This window comes from Chionomys nivalis, chromosome 15, assembly GCF_950005125.1.
Source record: "Chionomys nivalis chromosome 15, mChiNiv1.1, whole genome shotgun sequence".
Lineage (NCBI taxonomy): Eukaryota > Metazoa > Chordata > Mammalia > Rodentia > Cricetidae > Chionomys > Chionomys nivalis.
Window position 1 is genome coordinate 54,503,354 of NC_080100.1, and position 18,830 is coordinate 54,522,183.

General features: G+C 43.4%; 1 protein-coding gene across 1 annotated transcript in view; it reads left to right on the top strand.

Moving 5' to 3' along the window:
- The window catches only part of Atg10 (autophagy related 10), a 296,373-nt gene extending 290,042 nt beyond the window's left edge, over nucleotides 1-6,331 (top strand). The window contains exons 6-8 of the mRNA XM_057789739.1: nucleotides 3,038-3,135; nucleotides 3,895-4,010; nucleotides 4,290-6,331. Of these exons, the coding sequence (XP_057645722.1) occupies nucleotides 3,038-3,135; nucleotides 3,895-3,994 (198 nt within the window). The 3' untranslated portion in view covers nucleotides 3,995-4,010; nucleotides 4,290-6,331. The remainder of the gene's footprint in view (nucleotides 1-3,037; nucleotides 3,136-3,894; nucleotides 4,011-4,289) is intronic.
- The last annotated feature ends 12,499 nt before the right edge of the window (nucleotides 6,332-18,830 follow it).

Below are 18,830 nucleotides of genomic sequence, written 5' to 3' on the forward strand. Positions count from 1 at the left end.
GTACTTTTCCCCTCTCTGCTGGAGTTTGTCTACCTGGAGCTTGTGCTGGCTGTGTGCCTCTGTCACAACCACTGTGAGTTCATGTCCATCTGCCCTCTAGGGTCTGGAAAACACTGTTACCCTGATGTTATCCACCACCTCTGACAATCAATCCTTCTGCTCCTTCTTTGAACAGAGATCCCTGAATCCTGAGGGAGAGGTGTGATACGGATTTCTGATTTATGGCTGAGCACTCCACAGTATTTTGTTCTCTGAATGTTGACTGGTTGGGAGTGTCTGTGCTAATTGCCATCTACTGCAAGGAGAAGCTTTTCTGTTGACAGTTAAAAGTGTTCTGATCTATTCAGTATTATAATAAGTCATGAGAATCATTTTAAAAACTATGTGCATTTAGCAGAATAATAGTATTGGGTTTCTTCCTGGGATATATCTAGCTACAGATTCTTGGCCCCTTTAATAATCCAAGGTATGCATTTTATCTCATATAGTAGGTCTGTGCCAACCAGAAGTAGTGGTTGATCCCATAACATGCGTGCCACTGTGGCACCCGCGGGCTTGTCTTTTCAGGACAGTAGTTGTAGTTGGCAGGATTCATATCTAGGTGAGATTGAGGCTTACATTTTTCCTCTGACAGCATGCATAGCACCTTCTAGCACCATGAACACTGCCCTTTAGGTGAGTACCAGTTTGATGTCCCCATGTTCTGTGATTCAAGCATATGGGGTCTTCAGCAATGAGGTCTTCCCATCAAGTTATAGCCAGGAATACTGTAATTCTATAATGCTTGGCAGTCAATGTCACCCCATTGCACAGCATCTCAAAAATAGGTAACTCATTTCTGGTACGGGGGTATTTGTTTGCTAGCATAAGATGTCTGTTTGGGGTGTTGTCCTCCCATTGTAGGGTAGCACAATTAATCCTCTTTTTCTATGTGTATAATTATGTAATATTACAAAGTTTCTGTAGTAGTAGGTCTCCATATGGTTTTTTCAAAAGATCATTAGTATTTGTTATTAGTTATGCCTCCTCATGTTCCTCCTTTACCCTGCTCGCCCATGCCCACCCCAATTTAACCCTTCTCATCCCATTGTTTCCCTTTCAAAACAGTTCTCTGAACTGAACTGTGTCTATGAGTCTCCCAGGTTGTTCTTTTGAGGTCTTGTAAAATGTAGGCTATACTCCTAAGAGGCAAACCGTCAACTGTATAATAAAATTGTTCTACATGAGTTAGTAAGTCCTTCGGGAAAACTAATGTGTGTGTGTATGTATATATGTGTGTTAGATATTTATGTAAATGGCTTTGGTGAAATGCTTCATTCTGATTGTCAAGTTACTGGTGTTCCTGTATATCGCTGAAGAAAAATTAAAGAATAATTATAAGCCAAAGAGAAACATGGCTAACCAAGACAGAACCAAAGAAATTCATCTAATTTATAGCATGTAAATGGCATGTGTGCCCCACTGTGTTTGACAGTAAATCAGTGAATAGCTTCTTTTCACGGCCTTTGGCATTTTTGTTTTCATGTTGTTTTTCAGATTGTTGGGTGAATTCTTGCCTTGGCGCCTGCCCATCTCCTCCTATCCATGCTATCTAATGGGTCTTTTAAGTCAGGAACAGGTTTCCCTGCTGGCCAAGGGCCCCGCTTACAAAGTGCCTTTGCTCCGTTTCCTGGTTCCCGCCGCGGGCCGAGATCGCTCTCACCACTCAGAAGGGTCTTCAGGACCAGGACCAGGCTCCCCGTTTGCCAGGGACCTTGCCAACAAAAGGCCTACCCCTCTGTAGGCCATCCACCAAAACAGAGAAACTCCTGCTGCCCTCTGCCCCGAGCTCCCGACCCAGTGCCCAAACAGGCTATACTGGGTGATCCCTTGCCCTGTGGAAGGGAGGGGGAGTGAAGGAGGGCCCTGGGCGCAAGCTGGGATGTGCCAGGAAGAGAGAGGTCACAGCAGAGGAGGAGCAGCCCCAGCAGAGGGTATCAGCCCTCGCAGGCTAACCGGGGAGGGGGGGGGGTCAAGGAGGTCGGGGAATGTCCCCACTCCGTTTCCTGTGTCCCTCCGCAGGCCTAGAACACTCTCCCCACTCAGGAGGGTCTTCAGGGACAGGACCAGGCTCCCCGTCGGCCCGTGGACCTCGTCAATAAAAGGCCTCCCTCTCTGTAGGCTAGGCCCCAAAAAACCTACTTGATTTAATTGTAGTGGGGCGATCTGCTCTGAGTGTGGGCTTCACTGTTTCATGCCTGGACTATCCCGCATCCGCCACTTCCGTCTGCGCGGCCCTTTAGCATTTTTGGACGATAATTGTGTTTCAGGGTAGAAAGTCAACCTGAATGTTAATCAGTGGCTTGGAATGTAAGATCGATGTTTATCTTAAAAGAGCAGAGCTGATGATATGGCTTAGTAGATGTATTAGTCACTGTGAAGAGACACCATGACCCCAGAAACTCTTACAAAAGAAAGCATTTAACTGGGGACTTGCTTTCAGTTTCAGAGGTTTAATCCATTATCATCGTGGTGGTGAGCATGGTGTCATGCATGCAGTAGATGAAACCCATCACGATCCTTAGGCCAAGAGAGAACTTGTGCCTGGCAGAATTTGAAACCTCAAAGCCCACTCCTTGTAATACACTTCCTCCACAAGGCCATCCCTCCTAATCCAACCCCTCTACTCCTCAAATAGTGCCACTCCGTGATGGACAAGCATTCAAATATATGACCCTAAGGGGTCCACTCTCAATCAAACCACTGCAGTGGGTAAAAGCACTTGCAACCAAGCTTGATGATAGGAGGTCAAGCCCAGGACCCCAATGGCAAAAGGAGAGGAACAGCTCCTACAAGTTATCCTCAAATTGCCACATGGCTACATGTATGCTTGTACACGTGTGCTTGTGTGCAAACAGGCATACGTGCATGTGTATTATGTGTGTGTGCACACAGAGGGTGCGGGAGAGAGAGATGGTGTACAAATTTTAAACAATTAAAAAGAAAAGCAGATTGTTTAACTTTTTGAAGTAGTTCATGACAGCTTGAATTGTTGCAGGAGCATCCAATACTTGGGCAACCATTTTTTGTTCTACATCCCTGCAAGACAAATGAATTCATGACTGCTGTGCTGAAAAATTCGCAGAAAATCAATCGGTAAGAAACACCTTCAAGACACATTGTACTCTACTCTGACTTTAAAAGTATAAATCTTTTCACGCGACTCTAAAAGCCAGGCTAAAATAAGAAATATTCTTTCTAATGGTAATGGTGAACACATTGATTTTGGCCGTGTGCTAAGTGTCCTGATTTTTAGATCTATGAACACATTGGGCTTTTCTGACACCCCAGTAACTGAATACCACTGCTTTACTTAGTTTCTGACACCCCAGTAACTGAATACCGCTGCTTTACTTAGTTTCTTATGCCCCAGGAACTGAATACCGCTGCTTTACTTAGTTTCTGACACCCCAGGAACTGAATACCACTGCTTTACTTAGTTCTCAGACAGGAGAGCTAAAGCACAGAGTCGCTAGGTGAGTCTGCTGACGTCGCACAGCTAGTTAGGGATAGGCCTGGGACTGGAATACAACATTTTTAGCCCAGAACCACTGTTTTAGCTACCACATTCAGCCAGCTCAGCAACTGCTTACATTCAAATGAAAGTGTTGGGCCATCATGAGGAATCCGAGGTCCCAGTTCTGTCTTGCCTTCAGCTACCTTGGTGAGAGATATCCCTACACTCAGGATCACAAGTCCAGCTTACACCATGTGACTGACACAGGGATTCTGGTATGCCAAGCAAGCCCACGTCTGGGGGAAAGCCTCATTTCTCTTCCTTTTGGCCACTCTCTGGTTCTCCATCCGAAACTATGATACAGCATTTTTATTACCTATGCCTCACTTCTTTTCTAGAAATGTCAACTACATCACATCATGGCTGAGCATTGTGGGGCCGGTTGTTGGTCTGAATCTACCTCTGAGCTATGCTAAAGTAACATCGCAGGACGAGTGATCTGTTGACGAGCAAGGTAAAGAGCAAAGCCTGGGTTCATGCTTCGTTGTCAGAAAGATAGTGTCTCTCTTACCCCTTAGCCACACCTCGTGTCTAGGGTCAGTTTGCGTCATCTTTACTGGACTGGGCCCTGGCTAGTTCTTTAGGGTTTCAGTTATTTTAGAGGTGCCTTACCTTGCTACAAAGGACACCCACAACTGTAACAGTGGGTGGTTTTATTTTATGGCCAATATTCTGGAAATAGACTTTATTGCCCTCCTTCATTCTCTGCTTTTGTGTTGCTTTTGTTCACCAGGCTTCTGCTGATCCTAGAAACTACAGCATGGAGAACACCAAGGGTGCACCCGAGAAGCCTCGTTATCTATGGAACTGGGACTGCAGAATCGCATGTCGCCAAGATTTGATGCAGATTTCTTTCCTTGGGAAGAAAGCATCTGTAAACCTGTTTGGAAGAGTGGTTGTGTGAAGGAACACAGCGCAGATTCAGATCACTATAACTATGAAGAATGAATCTAATCCAGTGACGTAATGCTGACCTCACCAGGGCTCGCATAGGCCCTTTTCCTGCAGGCACAGTTCTTTTTCTGTTGTGGAGATTGGTGGAGTAATGTATTTGTGTGTTTGGTTTTGCATAAGATGAATGGAAGTTGCCAGGCGGTGGTGATGCACGCCTTTAATCCCAGCACTGGGGTGGGGGGGGAGCAGCAGCAAGTGGATCTCTATGAGTTCAAGGCCAGCCTGGTCTACAGAGTGAGTTCCAGGACAGGCTCCAAAGCTACACAGAGTAACTCTGTCTCAAAAAACCAAGAGAGAGAGAGAGAAAAAAAAAAGATGTCTGGAAATTAAAATGTAGAACTTACTTGTCTCTGGAAATTAATTTTGTAAAAATAACCCATCTTAAATTATTCTCCCACAATCAAACTTAGTAGCAATGAATTATTTTTCTATAACTCCCTCAAAATGCATGTGTGTGTATGTGTGTGTGCGTAAAAAAATAGATACAACATAAAGAATAAATTATCATTTTATTATAATAATATGTTTTACAAGCAAAGTTTGACAAGATAACTAGAGGTTTTTTACATAGTTACAGGAAGCATTTAAGCATTGCAATCTTCTGATAAAAATAGCACGATCATTTTCCGTCTACCTGCGAGCCCCACAGCGCTCTGCTGCATTCCAGGAGGCTTTTGTGCAGGCTTCGTAACCTACAACTCCCTTCTTTTCAGTGTGAGAATAGCAAGCTGCTTCACAACGTTGCTGTGAGAGCCACATGAAATCATTAGTGCAAAAGTTTGGAAGAGTGTATACAAATGCTAATTAAATGTTCAACTGCCACAGAATTGGCTGCTATTAACTCAGTCCATAATATGGTCTGTAGCCGGCAAGACATTAGGACAAACCTTGTCTGGAGGAATCACAGGTTGCTTTATTTTCATTTTTGTTTTCTAGAAGATGAAATCAAGTGAAAAATACAAGTGGTGTAGTATAATACAAACACCAGTGATAGTGTTTCTTCCATGAAGTGTGCTCTGCAGACACCCAAGCCACCTTCTGGAATAGTCTGTCTGGGGTTACTTTGTCAGCCACATTCCCTGGAAAACCTCTACTTTTGATTGACTTTTACCGTAGCATTGATTTGTATCCTATTAGTGCCAGCAAGCCCTTGTCATTTCTCTGCAAAGTAGATTTGCTTCCTGATGTTTATCAACTCAAGGTTCCATCATAACCCATTATGAGTTGAAAATACTGTAAACTGAAGGTGTGTTTAATATCTGTAACATATTGAACTCACAATTTAGCATAACCACTTTTTCGTTTTGACTTTTGTCTACATATAAGCATGGGCCAAAGCACTTGCCGCAGAGTAAATGAGGGGATGAAAGGACAGGGCTCTCCTTGCGCTGTGTGAGCGCTGGAGATCAAGCTCAGGTCTTCGGGCCTGGCCGCCGTGCCTTTGCCCACTGACCTACGCACTGGCATTAGCTGCCTTTGAATGTGCTCAGAACACTTAGCCTGAAGTTAGGCAAAATTGCCTTTAAAAAGACTATTGTATAAAAGTGCTGAATATCTAGCATTTTGTACATATTATGGGATATGAAAGCACAAAACACAATACACAAAAGAAGCCCGATAATACAATACTGTAGAGTACTGTTTTGTTATTATTATTATTATTATTATTGTTATTACTATTATTAAATTTCTTTCAGACAGACAGTGGTGGCATATGCCTTTAATCCTAGCACTCAGGAGGCAGAGGCAGGCAGATCTCTGAATTTAAGACCAGCCTGGTCTACAGGGAGTTCCAATACAGTCAAGGTTACAAAGAGAAACCCTGTCAAAAAAAAAAAAAAAAAAACCAAAGGGTGGGAGGAAAAGAAGCTTCTTTCAAAGAGTATATTTTGATCATGTATTTCTCCTCCCTCCATTTCTCTCAGATCTTTCCTACACACCAAACTTTATGTTCTTTTTCTTTCTTTCTCTTTAGAACAATAAAAAAGGAAAGAAAACAAGAAACACATACAAATAAAACCTATAAAGCCGGGCGGTGGTGGCGCGCGTTTAATCCCAGCACTCGGGAGGCAGAGGCAGGTGGATCTCTGTGAGTTTGAGGCCAGCCTGGTCTACAAGAGCTAGTTCCAGGACAGGAACCAAAAGCTATGGAGAAACCCTATCTCGAAAAATCCAAAATAAATAAATAAATAAATAAATAAATAAATAAATAAATAAATAAAAATAAAACCTATAAAAATGAAAACTGAAATAAACAAGCAAAAGACTAATAAGACAGAAAAAGAGAGAGATGTCCAAAGCAAAATGAGGTTTAAAAAAAGATACCACTGAGATTTTTTTTTTGGTGTGTGTGTGTGTGTTGGCCAACTATTCCTATGTATTGGCCCACCCCTGACATGTTGTTAATATGTCTGGTTAGAGTGGGCTCCTGTGTCCGCTCCTGCTCCAAGCTCTAGAACCCCATCTGGCTTTGCCTGTGCAGGCTCTATGCGTGCCGCCACAGTCTCTGTGAGTCCATATATCCATATATGTTCCAGGCCTGTTGTGTCCGAAGATACTATTCTCTTGATATTATCTACCATCTCTGGCTCTCACAAGTTTTCCTCCCTTTCTGCATAGTTCCTTGAGCCTTGATGAAGGCATCACATTTAGGGCTGAGTGCTTCGAAGTCTCCACTCTCTACACTTTGTCCAAGGTTTTGGTTCTTTAGTTTCACGCTCTCCTCAGCTTGCTGTCAATGACTACGGTCACAAGGCAGTATTGGACTGCATATCACTAGCTCAGGAGAAGATCAAAATTCCAAGTGTGGTTTCTGCTGCCTGTGTATCATCATTTTACACCCGCATGAAGTAAGTCGGTTTGTCTGTATAAGAATAGGAAGAACATTTAGACCTTTTTTCTTTTCAACACAATGGCTGCTACAGTTTGAATGGCATTCATCTCCTTTGAAACCCCAGTGATACTGAGAAGTGGTGGGTCCTTTAAGAGAACAGGTTGTCAAGAGGCTCTGATACTGATCTCAGAGAAATAGATCAGGTTCTTGTGGGAGTAGGTGGTTATAAAGTAGATAACAAAAAATTAAAATGGCCCCCACAGGCTCATACATTTGAATGCTTGTTCCCTAGCTGGTAGACTATTCAGGGAGGATTAGCAGACTGGCTTTGTTGGGCTTGGAGGTTTCTAAAGCTCACAAGTCTAGTATCATTCTCACTGCCTACAACTTGCAGATCAAATCTGAGTTTTCAGGTACTACTCCAGCGCCATGCCTGCATGCTGCCATGCTAACCCACGATGGTCATGGACTAACCCTCTAAAACTGTAAGCAAGCCCCCAGTTAAATGCTTTCTTTTATAAATTGCCTCAGTCATGGCGCCTGAATGAAAATGGTCCCCATGGGCTCATAGGGAATGGCATTATTTGAAAGGATTAGGATGTATAGCCTTGTTCAGGAAGTGTGTCACTGGGGTGGTCTTTGAGGTCTCTCTCTTCCCACTGCCTGTAGTCCACATGTACGACTCAGCTATCTCTCCAGCACCACGTGTGCCTGCATCCACCATGCTTCCTGCCATGATGACAATGGACTAAGCCTCTGATCTGTAAACTAGCCCAATTAAATATTTTTCTTACAAGAGTTGCATGGTCATGGTGTCTCTTCACAGCACTATAAACCCTAACTAAGACAGAAGTTGGTACCAGAGACTGGAGTATTGATGTGATAGGCCTGATCATGCTTTTGTTTGGAGGAATATGGAACATTTTGGGGTTTAGGACTAGAAAAGCAATTGGGTATTTTAAGCAGGGATTAATAGGCCAATCTAGTAGGAGAATTGAAGACAGGGGTTCTCAGGGTGATCTGAACTGTGGGGGCCCAGCTCAGATGTTTCAGGAGAAGAATATTAGTAAGTGGCCTAGAGCTCATCCTTGTGATATTTTGGTGAAGAAAGTGCCTGTTTTCTGCCATTCTCCAAAAAAATCTTCCTGAGGTTATATTGAAGAGTTATTGATTAACAGCTTTGGCAGAGGAGATTTCCAGACAGCCTAGTATTGATAGCGTTGCCTGGTTATTAGTGGCCATACTTATGCAGACTTCTAATGAAAAGCATCAGACTGAGCAAAGAAAAATACAAAATGCACAATTTAAGGAGAAAATGGGGTACCAGGAAATATAATTATTCCCACTGAGCAAGAATAAGAACACTACCACAATTTTTTAGCCAAATTTGAAGCGAGTTTTATTAAATATTGGCCAGGATGATGGACACTGGCCAGGATTCTCAGAGAACAGCTGCAAATTACGTCAGGTGCTTATAACGGCAAAACCTAAAAAGCCATTCATACAGTCGGGGGCAAGCATACACCCTGATGTAGTTCCTGCCTACGTGTAATCAAGCACATTCTTTGCTGTTACAGAATATTCCTTTACACTGAGTGAAGATGTGTCACCGTGATTGGTTTAATAAAGAGTGAATGGCCATTAGCTAGGCAGGAAGAGGTTATGTGGGACTTCTAGGGACAGAGAGCTCTGGGAAGAAGAAAGGGGGAAATGCCAGCCAGACTTTGAGGAAGTAGGATGGGCAGTGCGGAGTGAAGGGAACTGAGCCACGTAAAAAACAGATAAAAAGGCATGGATGACTTTAAGTTATAAGAACTAATGAGACAAGCTAAGGCCAAGCTTTAATAACTAATAATAAGTCTCCGTGTCATTTTTTGTAAGCTGGTGGTCTGAAGAAAAATCCACCTACACTATGTAGTTCAGGCAACCAACCTTGTTTACAAAAATGAAAACATGTATCTTGTTGTATGTGAACAGGCCCCAAATTCTAGGAAGTTGAGTATCCTTTGGCAAGTAAGGTTTACAGGTTTATCTGTCCTTTGATGAGTAGGGTTTACCAAGTTAGAGGCATTTTTGTTCTATAGATCCCTTAAGCACATTAATCAAAACTTAAAACATAAATTTAACCCTCTTAATTCCTGTGTTCAAGGAGATAAACAGATTCAAGAAAAGCCGAATGCTAAAGCGAGTGGTAGCCTCAGGGCAAGACCCTACCTAGCTAAGCTTCCAACTTGTGAAAGGAATTAAAGAGAAGTTTAGGCGTGGTAGCCCTGACCTTTACCCCAGCATTTAAGAGGCAGAAGCAGGCAGATTTTTGAGTTCAAGGCCAGCCTGGTCTACAGATTGAGAACCGTTCTAGGACAACCAAGCTTAGACAGTAAAGGAAACCATCGAAAAACAGAAAACTGGTGAAAATGTATTTGAACGAAGGGGCCACGTTCCAGCCCCAGCAAACAGCAGAACTTGATACCTTTGGTTCTGGTTTTAGAGTCAAGGATAACGAGAAAGAGTTTATGAAATCTCCCTCCGCGACTAAGGAAAGCTGCTGACCAGGCATGGGGCAGGAGTGTTCCTGCATGGAACACCCAGAGAGGCCATTGTGTGAATCTGTAAAAGTGAAGCCTGGATTGCCTTGGAGAACCCAAAATGTTGAAGATGCCAGAGCTGAGGGATCCCTGCTGAGGAATGCTGCTAACAGGGAGGGGACCAGCTCAAGAAAAAGAAGTGTGTCCAGTCAACAAAGCTGAAAGGAGTTGCAGATCTGAAGAGTGCTTTAACATCAGATATGGAGAGGCACAGTTTGGAGTTGCCCGGCTGGTTTTTGCTCTTGCTTTGGTCCAGTATTTCCTCATTATGCCTTTTTCCCTCCCACTTTGAAATGGTGATTTATATCCTGTGTCATTATATGTTGGAAGTGAGATTCACTTTTTTATTCTGATTTTATAGGGACTACAGTTTAGAGATTGTCATGAGACTCAGAAAAGACTTTGAACTTTAGACTTTTAAACATTGCTGAGATTGTGATAGACTATGGGGACTTTTGGAGTTGAACTGAATGCTTTTGCATTATGATATGCATACAAGCCTGTAGGGACCAGGGAGTGGAGTGTGGTGCTTTGAAAGAAAATGGTCCCCATAAGCTCATAGAGAGTAAGCATGGCCTAACTAAAACAGAGCCTCCTCCCAACAACAGAATAGTAACTAAGACAGTAGGTCTGCCCCTTACCCCACCTGTGCTTCCTCACGTACCTGCTTTCCTGCTTTCTGCAGTGCCTTAAAGCAGCATAAGGTGTTAGCCAAGTGCAGCTGGCCAACCTTGAGCTTTCCGGCCTCTAGAACCAGAAGTCAAAATAAACCTGTTCCATCATGAATCAGTTTCAGAAGTTTTGTCACTGCAAGAAAATCAGAGCCAGAGATGGCTTTGTGGGAGTGGGATCTGTACTAAGGGTGAGCCAGTACTCCTCTGGGGAGGCGCAGAAGTCTATAAAAGTGCTGCAGTCCACATAGCAGGATGTGGGGCTCTGTTTTGTAAAAACACCCTTTGCTTGCTCCACAGTGATGTTCCAGTGAGTCTTTTAATTTGAAGTTAAATCAAGAATAAGGGAAAATTCTTGGAGATATTTACCCTACTTGTATCACATGGGAATGCCCATCCTGCCCTCCAATGCTAGGTATTGCCATGGTCTTGCATATGCTAGGGAAGTGATTTACCACTGTAGCTCTCATCTGGAATTTTTAAAAAATATACTTTATGTGTATTCATGTATCATTGTGTATATATGTGCACACGTGTGTGCAAGTACTTGTTGGAGCCAAAGGGTATTGGATTCCCTGGAGTTGGAATGACAGTTGTGAGCTCACTGATAGGAATTTTGGAAACGTAACTTGAGGCCCTCTGCAGGAACAATCAATGTTCTTTTGTTTGCTCTATCATTTTTTTGAGACATGGTTTCTTTGTGTAGCCCTGGCTGTCTGGAATTTGCTCTATAAACCAGGCTGACCATGAAAGGTCCACCTGCGTCTGCCTCCAGAGTGCTGGGATTGAAAGTGTGTCCCCACCACCGTCAGGCAGCGGAGAACACTCTTAACCCCTAAGTCATCTCACCCTTCTCACCTGGCATTCTTACAACGTCCTTACAAAGGGCCAAGTTCCTCCTACAGGCTGAACTCAGAGCTAGGTGCTGGGATGCATGACGGGAAGATGCTGCAGTCCAGTGGAGACACTACACGATACACGCGGTAGTCAAGGCTGGGAAACAGGAAGGATTTGAAGCAAAGAAATGTGAGCAGACTGACGAAAGACACATCCTCTGTCCGGTCAGAAACAGTAGAGAGGAATGTAGACAGGAATGAATCTGCCTGCCTACCGGCGCTGTGCCAGATGGAAGAGCCGTTCCGGTCACTCGAGAATTTGTGCTTGACCTGAGACCCAAAAAGAGTAGCTGAATGGATTGGAGATGTTAAAGCAGTCGTGTTTCTGTTTTAAAGAGAAAGTACTTTTACAGTTCTGGGGCTACGTGCAGTTCTCACAGAGATTTGACAGGATTTTCATCATGGCATGATAGAGTAGAGCACGGCAAGTGGCTGGCAAAGTACCAAGGACATGGTTCGGGTCTTATCTGTGGCCTCCTAAGCAAAGCCTGCTAGCGTCTCCTGAGTCACCTGAGGCAGGGCATCCCGTCTCTCAGAGCCTCTATTTTCTGATAGATCAAATGCCTGAAAATATATTTAATCCAGTAAAATCAGTTTCCTGGTTATTATTTTTTTAAAAAAAAATAAAGACCACATTAAACAGAAAACATTAGCTGTACTTTACATAGTGAAAGTTTTGTTATTTTGTGAACTTTGCTTTCAGACAGTCATTTGTCCTCAGTGTTGGGATTTGTCCTGGAAACCAATGCATCGTTAGGGGCTTCATCCACAGGTGGGTCTCATCAAAAGATGGTACAGCCGCTGCACACAAGGTTAAGCAGCAGACACTGTCATGTATGTGGCTTTCTCACTGACTGAGCTGTCTTCAAGCAGCATGGCTGTATGTATGTGGTCTGTGTATCAATGTGTATAAAACTATTTAGGCAATGCATGTGTCTGTGGAGGTAGGGTGGGTATGTGCTGGTTTGCGATACAGACAGATTTCCAACTCCAAGGAACAGAGACCTGAAAGGGACCAGGCAGATTAATTAGTTCCTTCCACTTCAGAGACCATGTCGTGACCTTGTTTCTGCAGGCCAGTGCGTTGATGGCCACCACTATTTAGTCAGTACTTAACTGTTCTTGTGCCCACAGCCCTGGCTACTCTCATGGACAAATCTGAAGCTGCTCCTCTGGGTTTGAGTTTTGTTGTTTTTAATACAAGGTCTCACACTGTAGTGCTAGGAAGCCTGGAAATCAGTATGTAACCTAGGCTGACATCTAATCCACAGTAATTTTCCTGCCTCAGCCTCCAAAGTCTTGGATTGCAGGTGTTAAGATAACATGCTCACATTATACATCAGTATTTTTTAGGGTATATTAGTAGGTGTTTTTACATTTTTACTCTTCAGTTTGGTCGTGTTCTTTTAGTGTACTTGCTTTATGGCAAGCCCTTGCTTTACCATTTATGTTGTCAGTGGCGACATCTAGTGGTCTTGTCAGTGCCCGTCGGTGCAAGTCCTCCTTTGTATGTTCAAATTAGTCTATATAATAATAAATTTATAGTGCTATGGTGCTTTCTTGAATTCCTTTCAAAGTTGTCACGTGGCTTCCGGAAGCCACTACTAGTTACCAAGAAAGCTGTTAACAGGCAGTCTGACATGCTATCAGGGAACCGTAGCCCAGCAAATCTGCACATCTAGTAATTACCATTTGCCTGGCTTTGCATCATGAGTACCTCAGCACTCTGTAAGTATCCGCTGGATACTTGAATTGCATAGGTAATCACCAAGACAGGGGATGTAGGTTTAAAAGACAGAAATTTGATCAGAGGCAGAAAGGCCAAGAACATTTTAAAAGTAGCCATGAATAGAATCCAATAGGGCATCCTCAAAGGGTTTTCACCTACACCTACGGGGAGGCTATTAATACCTATAATCCCGCACTTAAGAGGATGAGGCGGAGTAGTGTCATGGGCCACTGCTATTTGCAATACTACAATCAAGCCAACAAGTACAACCAAACCAAACCAAAATGGGCAGGTGCACTTTACAGGTTCCATGGGATGGATCAGTAATACTGTTTGTTCGCATAGGCTCATTCATGGGCTGGGAAGTTGGCAGTAATGTTGAGGTGGGACCTAGTCATAGTCATAGTATTGCATTGCTGTGAGGAGACACCATGACTATGGCAACTCTTATTTTTAAAAGCATGTAATTGGGGCTTGCCTACAGGTCCAGAGGTTTGGTCCACTTTCTTCATGGTAAGGTACACGGCAGCACTCAGGCAGAACATGGTGCTAAGGAATGAATGGAGTGGAGAGTTCTGCATCCGGATCCACGGGCAACAGGGAGAGAGCCACTGGACCTGGCTTGGGCCTTTGAATCCTCAGAATCCACTCCCAGTGACACACTTCTTCCACCAAGGCCACACCGCCTGCCTAATTTTTCCCGCTAACCAAGCATTCAAACATCTGAGCCTATGGGGGTCATTCTTAGCCCAATCACCACAGACCTAGTGGGAAGTAACTATGTCATGCTCCACCGTCATGAATGGATTAACGCTGTCCCACAGGACTGGGTTAGGCAAAACTTTAGGGGACTACATTAGTTCTCTTGAAAATGTATTGTTCTGCCAGGCGGTGGTGGCGCACGCCTTTAATCCCAGCACTCGGGAGGCAGAGGCAGGCGGATCTCTGTGAGTTTGAGGAGAGCTAGTTCCAGGACAGGCTCCAAAAACCACAGAGAAACCCTGTCTCGAAAAACCAAAAAAAAAAAAAAAAAAAATTTATTGTTCTCTGGACCCTATACTCCCAAGTGGGATCTCTCACTTGTACGTACTCCCTCTGGTGAGATGCATTCCACTGTGATCTCCTCACCATGGTTAACCAAGTGCCAATGTCCTGCTCTTCAGTCTCTAGAGCTGTGTGATGGAGGAAGGTCATTGGCTAATAAAGAAACTGCCTTGGCCCATCTGATAGGGCAGAATTTAGATAGGCGGAATAAACAGAACAGAATGCTGGGAGGAAGAGGAAGTGAGCTCAGATGCAGGGCAGCTCCTCTCAGAGCCAGAAGCGATGAAGCAAGCCGCCAGGTCAGACATGCTGAATCTTTCCTGGTAAGACTGATGCTACACAGATTATTAGAGATGGGTTGATCGGGATATGAGAATTAGCCAGTAAGGGCTAGAGCTAATGGGCCAAGCAGTGTTTAAAAGAATACAGTTTGTGTGTTGTTATTTTGGGGCATAAGCTAGCCAGGCAGCCATGAGCCGGGCTGTGGGAAGAGGCCCGCAGCTCCCTACTACAGCTGTGAGCTGAACAAACCACTCTTGTGTATAAGGTACCGGTGTTTGCTGTATGAATAGCAGTGCAGGTAAGACTAAGTCATCAGCCACAGACCCTCACCATTGTGGGAACATTTTGTAAGTGATATGAAACTACATTCAACTAGACGCTGTTTGCAACTGTGATTAAAGTGAAAATTTTGGGAGCAGGAGGGATGGCTCAGTTGTTAAAAGCACTTGCTGCTGTGGCAGAGAACCCAGGTTTGGTTGCCATCAACCATGTAGAGGTCCACAACCAGCTTTATCGCCGTGTCCTGGCTGTTTTTGGGGTTTTTTGTTTTGTTTTGTTTTTTGTTGACACAAGCTAGAATTATCTGAGAAGGGGAACACAATTGAGAAAATGTCTCCATGATATTGGCCCTAGGGTAAGCATGTGGAACATTTTCTTGATTAATGACTGATGTGGGAAAGCCCAGCCCATTGGTGCTAGCCTAGGCAGGTGGTCTTGGGTTGCGTAAGAAAGCAGGATGATTGAGGTGGGAAATAGTACCCCTTGTGTGAGTTACATTTCAGTTCCTGCCTTCAAGTTCCTGCATGAGTGTCTGCCTCAACCTCCCCCAGGGATGGACACCACTTGAAGTGCAAGACGAAGTAAACCCTTTCCTCCCCATGTGACTATTCATTGGGAATTTGACCTAACCATAAAAGTAACCAATACACTCTAGCTCTAGAGAATCCAGCACATTCTTCTGCTTTCCATGGGCACTGCACACATATGGTGTACATAAACACATTAAGGCAAAATACTCATACACATTAAAAATCTCTTAGAAAATAAAATGAAAATTTACTATTGTAAGTCTTGCTCACAGTTGAACAGAATTACACAGTAGTTAGTTTCTAAATGACTTTTAAAAATCTAAAGATGAATTAAGAACATATTTCCAGAAAATAATTTGCACTTACACACGTACACGCACACATAACCAGAAAATTCATGTCATCAGGATGGTCCTACACCTCTTAAATGTGCACACTATGGCCAAGAGGCAAAGGAGTACAGTAATGGGAAAATACATATGCAATGTGCAAAATACAGAATGAACAGAATCATCTAGTAAGACTTAAGAGTCCAGAGTGGGGCTGAGGGAAAGACCGGGACATAAAATGTCCACTGTCATTGAGGACCTCAGTCCAGGTTCCCAGAAGCAACAGCTGGGTGTAATGGCGCACAACTGTAACCCCAGGGCTGCAAAGGCAGAGACAGTTGGTCTCTGGCTCTCTGGCCAATCAATGAGCTCCCGGTTCAGTGAGAGACCCTGCCTCAAACAATAATATGGAGACTGAATAAACAAGGAAGACCCCTGTTTCCACATCAGGTGTTAAAGGCTAAGATTGCTTCAGCAAGTTCCCACGCTGTGTTGAGTTGTGACTGGAATCAAACACTGTCTAAATGGGGCAGACGCACTGCCGTTCAAGTGAGCGCTACAATAAAATGACTCCCAGTGGTATTCTGCTATACCCATAGATCAGTGTCTTGTCCAGACATTATCAGAGAAGCTTCTTCCTGCAGGATGGGGGAACAAATACAGAGACCCACAACTGGAATGCAGAGACTTGGAACACTCACTCCTAAATGGGATGTCTTCATCAAATCCTTCCCCTCAGGGTTCAGTGAACCAGCTGAAGAAGATGGGGAAAGATTAAGAGCCATAGGGGATGGAGGACACCAGGCAAACGGTGTTCTTCAACGTAGAACAAGACTGACATACATAGGAACTTAGAGACTACGGCAGTATGCACTGGTGCAGTCAGAGGGGACGCCCAGAGGGTAAGGAAACATGAGCCCTCCCCCTAGGAATACTTGCAAAGGAAAATTAGTTTTCCCCAATGGAGTCTCACAGGTACACAGACCACATTTACTGAAGGCCCTGTGCCCAGCAGTAGATGGCCGACACAAAATGAACTCGGTGGTAAGTTTGGAGATGTATTTGGTTTCATAATGCTCTAATGCTTTTTCTGGGCATTTTCTATCTTGTCTGTTGATTATTACGATTTCTGAGTTTGTGTTTCTACAAGTTTTGTGGAATTGTGTATCTGTCTCTGCATTGTGCGTCTGTTTCTAGAGCTTTTTTTTAATTTATTGTCTCTTTGGTTTATTATATTCTGATTTCCAGTCATTTTTTAAATTGGTTTGTTTCCTAAAGAGAGAGAAAAAAACAAGCATGGAATTGGGTGGGTGAGGAAGTTGGGAGGATAAGGGAAAATATAATGGAGGGAAAAATGTAATCAGAGTATGTTGTATAAAAAATTATTTTCACTGGGTGGTAGTGGTACACGCCTTTAATCCCAGCACAAAGGCAGGAGGATCTCAGTGAGTTCAAGGTCAGCCTGGTCTACAAAGCAAGTTCCAGGACAGCCAGGACTGTTACACAGAGAAAACCTGTCTCAAAAAACAAAAACAAATTTTCAACAACAAAAAAACAAAAGGTATATAGTTTGTGAAGTTAGAACCATGCAATTCTATTAAAAATGAAAGATAAAAGCAACATCTAAAATGCTATGTTAACAGAAATTTTCTGAACATGTTTCAGTATTTTCATATAAACGCAAACTTTTTATTGATCATGTGTATACCTTACTTTCCCTCAGACACCAAACAGAAACTCTTAATACCCAGCATGGAGCTAGGCCTGCGATGGCTAAGTGGCTATTCTACTTGTAACGCAGTGCCCACTGCATAGCAATGGTTTGACTTTCCTCAGCAACCATGTCATTAGAGGACCAACAACTGTTCTGAGCTCAACAGTGCAACTGCTTGAGCAAATTCCTTTTAAAGTGATAGGATGTACCATGTTTCATGTATTTCCAGTTTGAGATGAGGTGGCCAGATATGAGCAATTGTTCCTGAGCAAGACAGTGCAAAGTGACCAGTTTAAAAATGGTGTGGTTGCAAGCCTGTAACCCCAGTATTTAGGGAAAAAAAAAGGGGGGGGGGAACTATCTTTAAGACAGATACAACACACTACAAAAAAGACCAATGGTTACAAGTGGAGAAAGTCAGGAAATGATTACCTTGGAATGACTGGAGCATCTATTAAAAAAAAAAAAAAAATCTCCCAGACACCTTAGAAACTGTTTCTCAAAAGACTAAGAAATGTCTAAAGGGATTCTGACATCCCTTTGCAGCGGGAACTTGGGCAGTGGGGGTTCTCTGTGCTCTGAACACTTGACAAAAAAACCTAACACAGATTAATAATGGGCTATATTAACTACTCATTCACAACTGTTCCCCCCCACCCCGCCACGAGACAGTGTTTCTCTGTGACCCTGGCTGACCAGAAACCCTCTGTAGACCAGGCTGACCTTGAAATCAGAAACCCACCTGAGTTGGGATTCATCTGCCCAGCACATTCCCCTATGACTGGATATGACACTGAATCCTATTCAGTTGTGTTAACCCCTGCACAATCAAGACATGAAACTACAAAGGAACCTTCTGTTCAGCCACAGAAAGGCACATCTACTGCCAGGCACTCAGGGTCCTAATCAAACACAACAGCTTCTGTGGGGCTCTGCTCATTCTTATCCCTGTTGACAGCCAGTCTCCATAAGGTAAGCTTCCAGTTAAATAAATAACATATAGGATGTAACCTTTTGGAATTGCCTTTTTATACTCTCAAGATTCATGAAAATTGTTGCATGTTAACACCAATTTGTCTTAAAAGTCACATGTACGAGTGTGGATTTGTGCACATTGAGTGTGATGCCTCTAGAGGCCAGATAAGTCCCAGATTATCCTTGAGCTGGAGTTATGTTCTGTGGGAGATGGGTGTGAACTCTGGTACAAAAGGTAGATGATCTTAAACTGACTTATTTCTCCAGTACCAACAATAGATTTTAGGGTTAGGTAGTATGCCATTTTTGGATATATCACAATTTAGCTCTCTTCTGTAGACTTATTTCCAATTCTCTGCTGTCATAAAAGTATGCACAGGCTTTGTAACTACTTAAGAGTTGAATGGCTAAGATACATTCGTAATGTTTAACTTCAGACAAAACTGCCAGTCT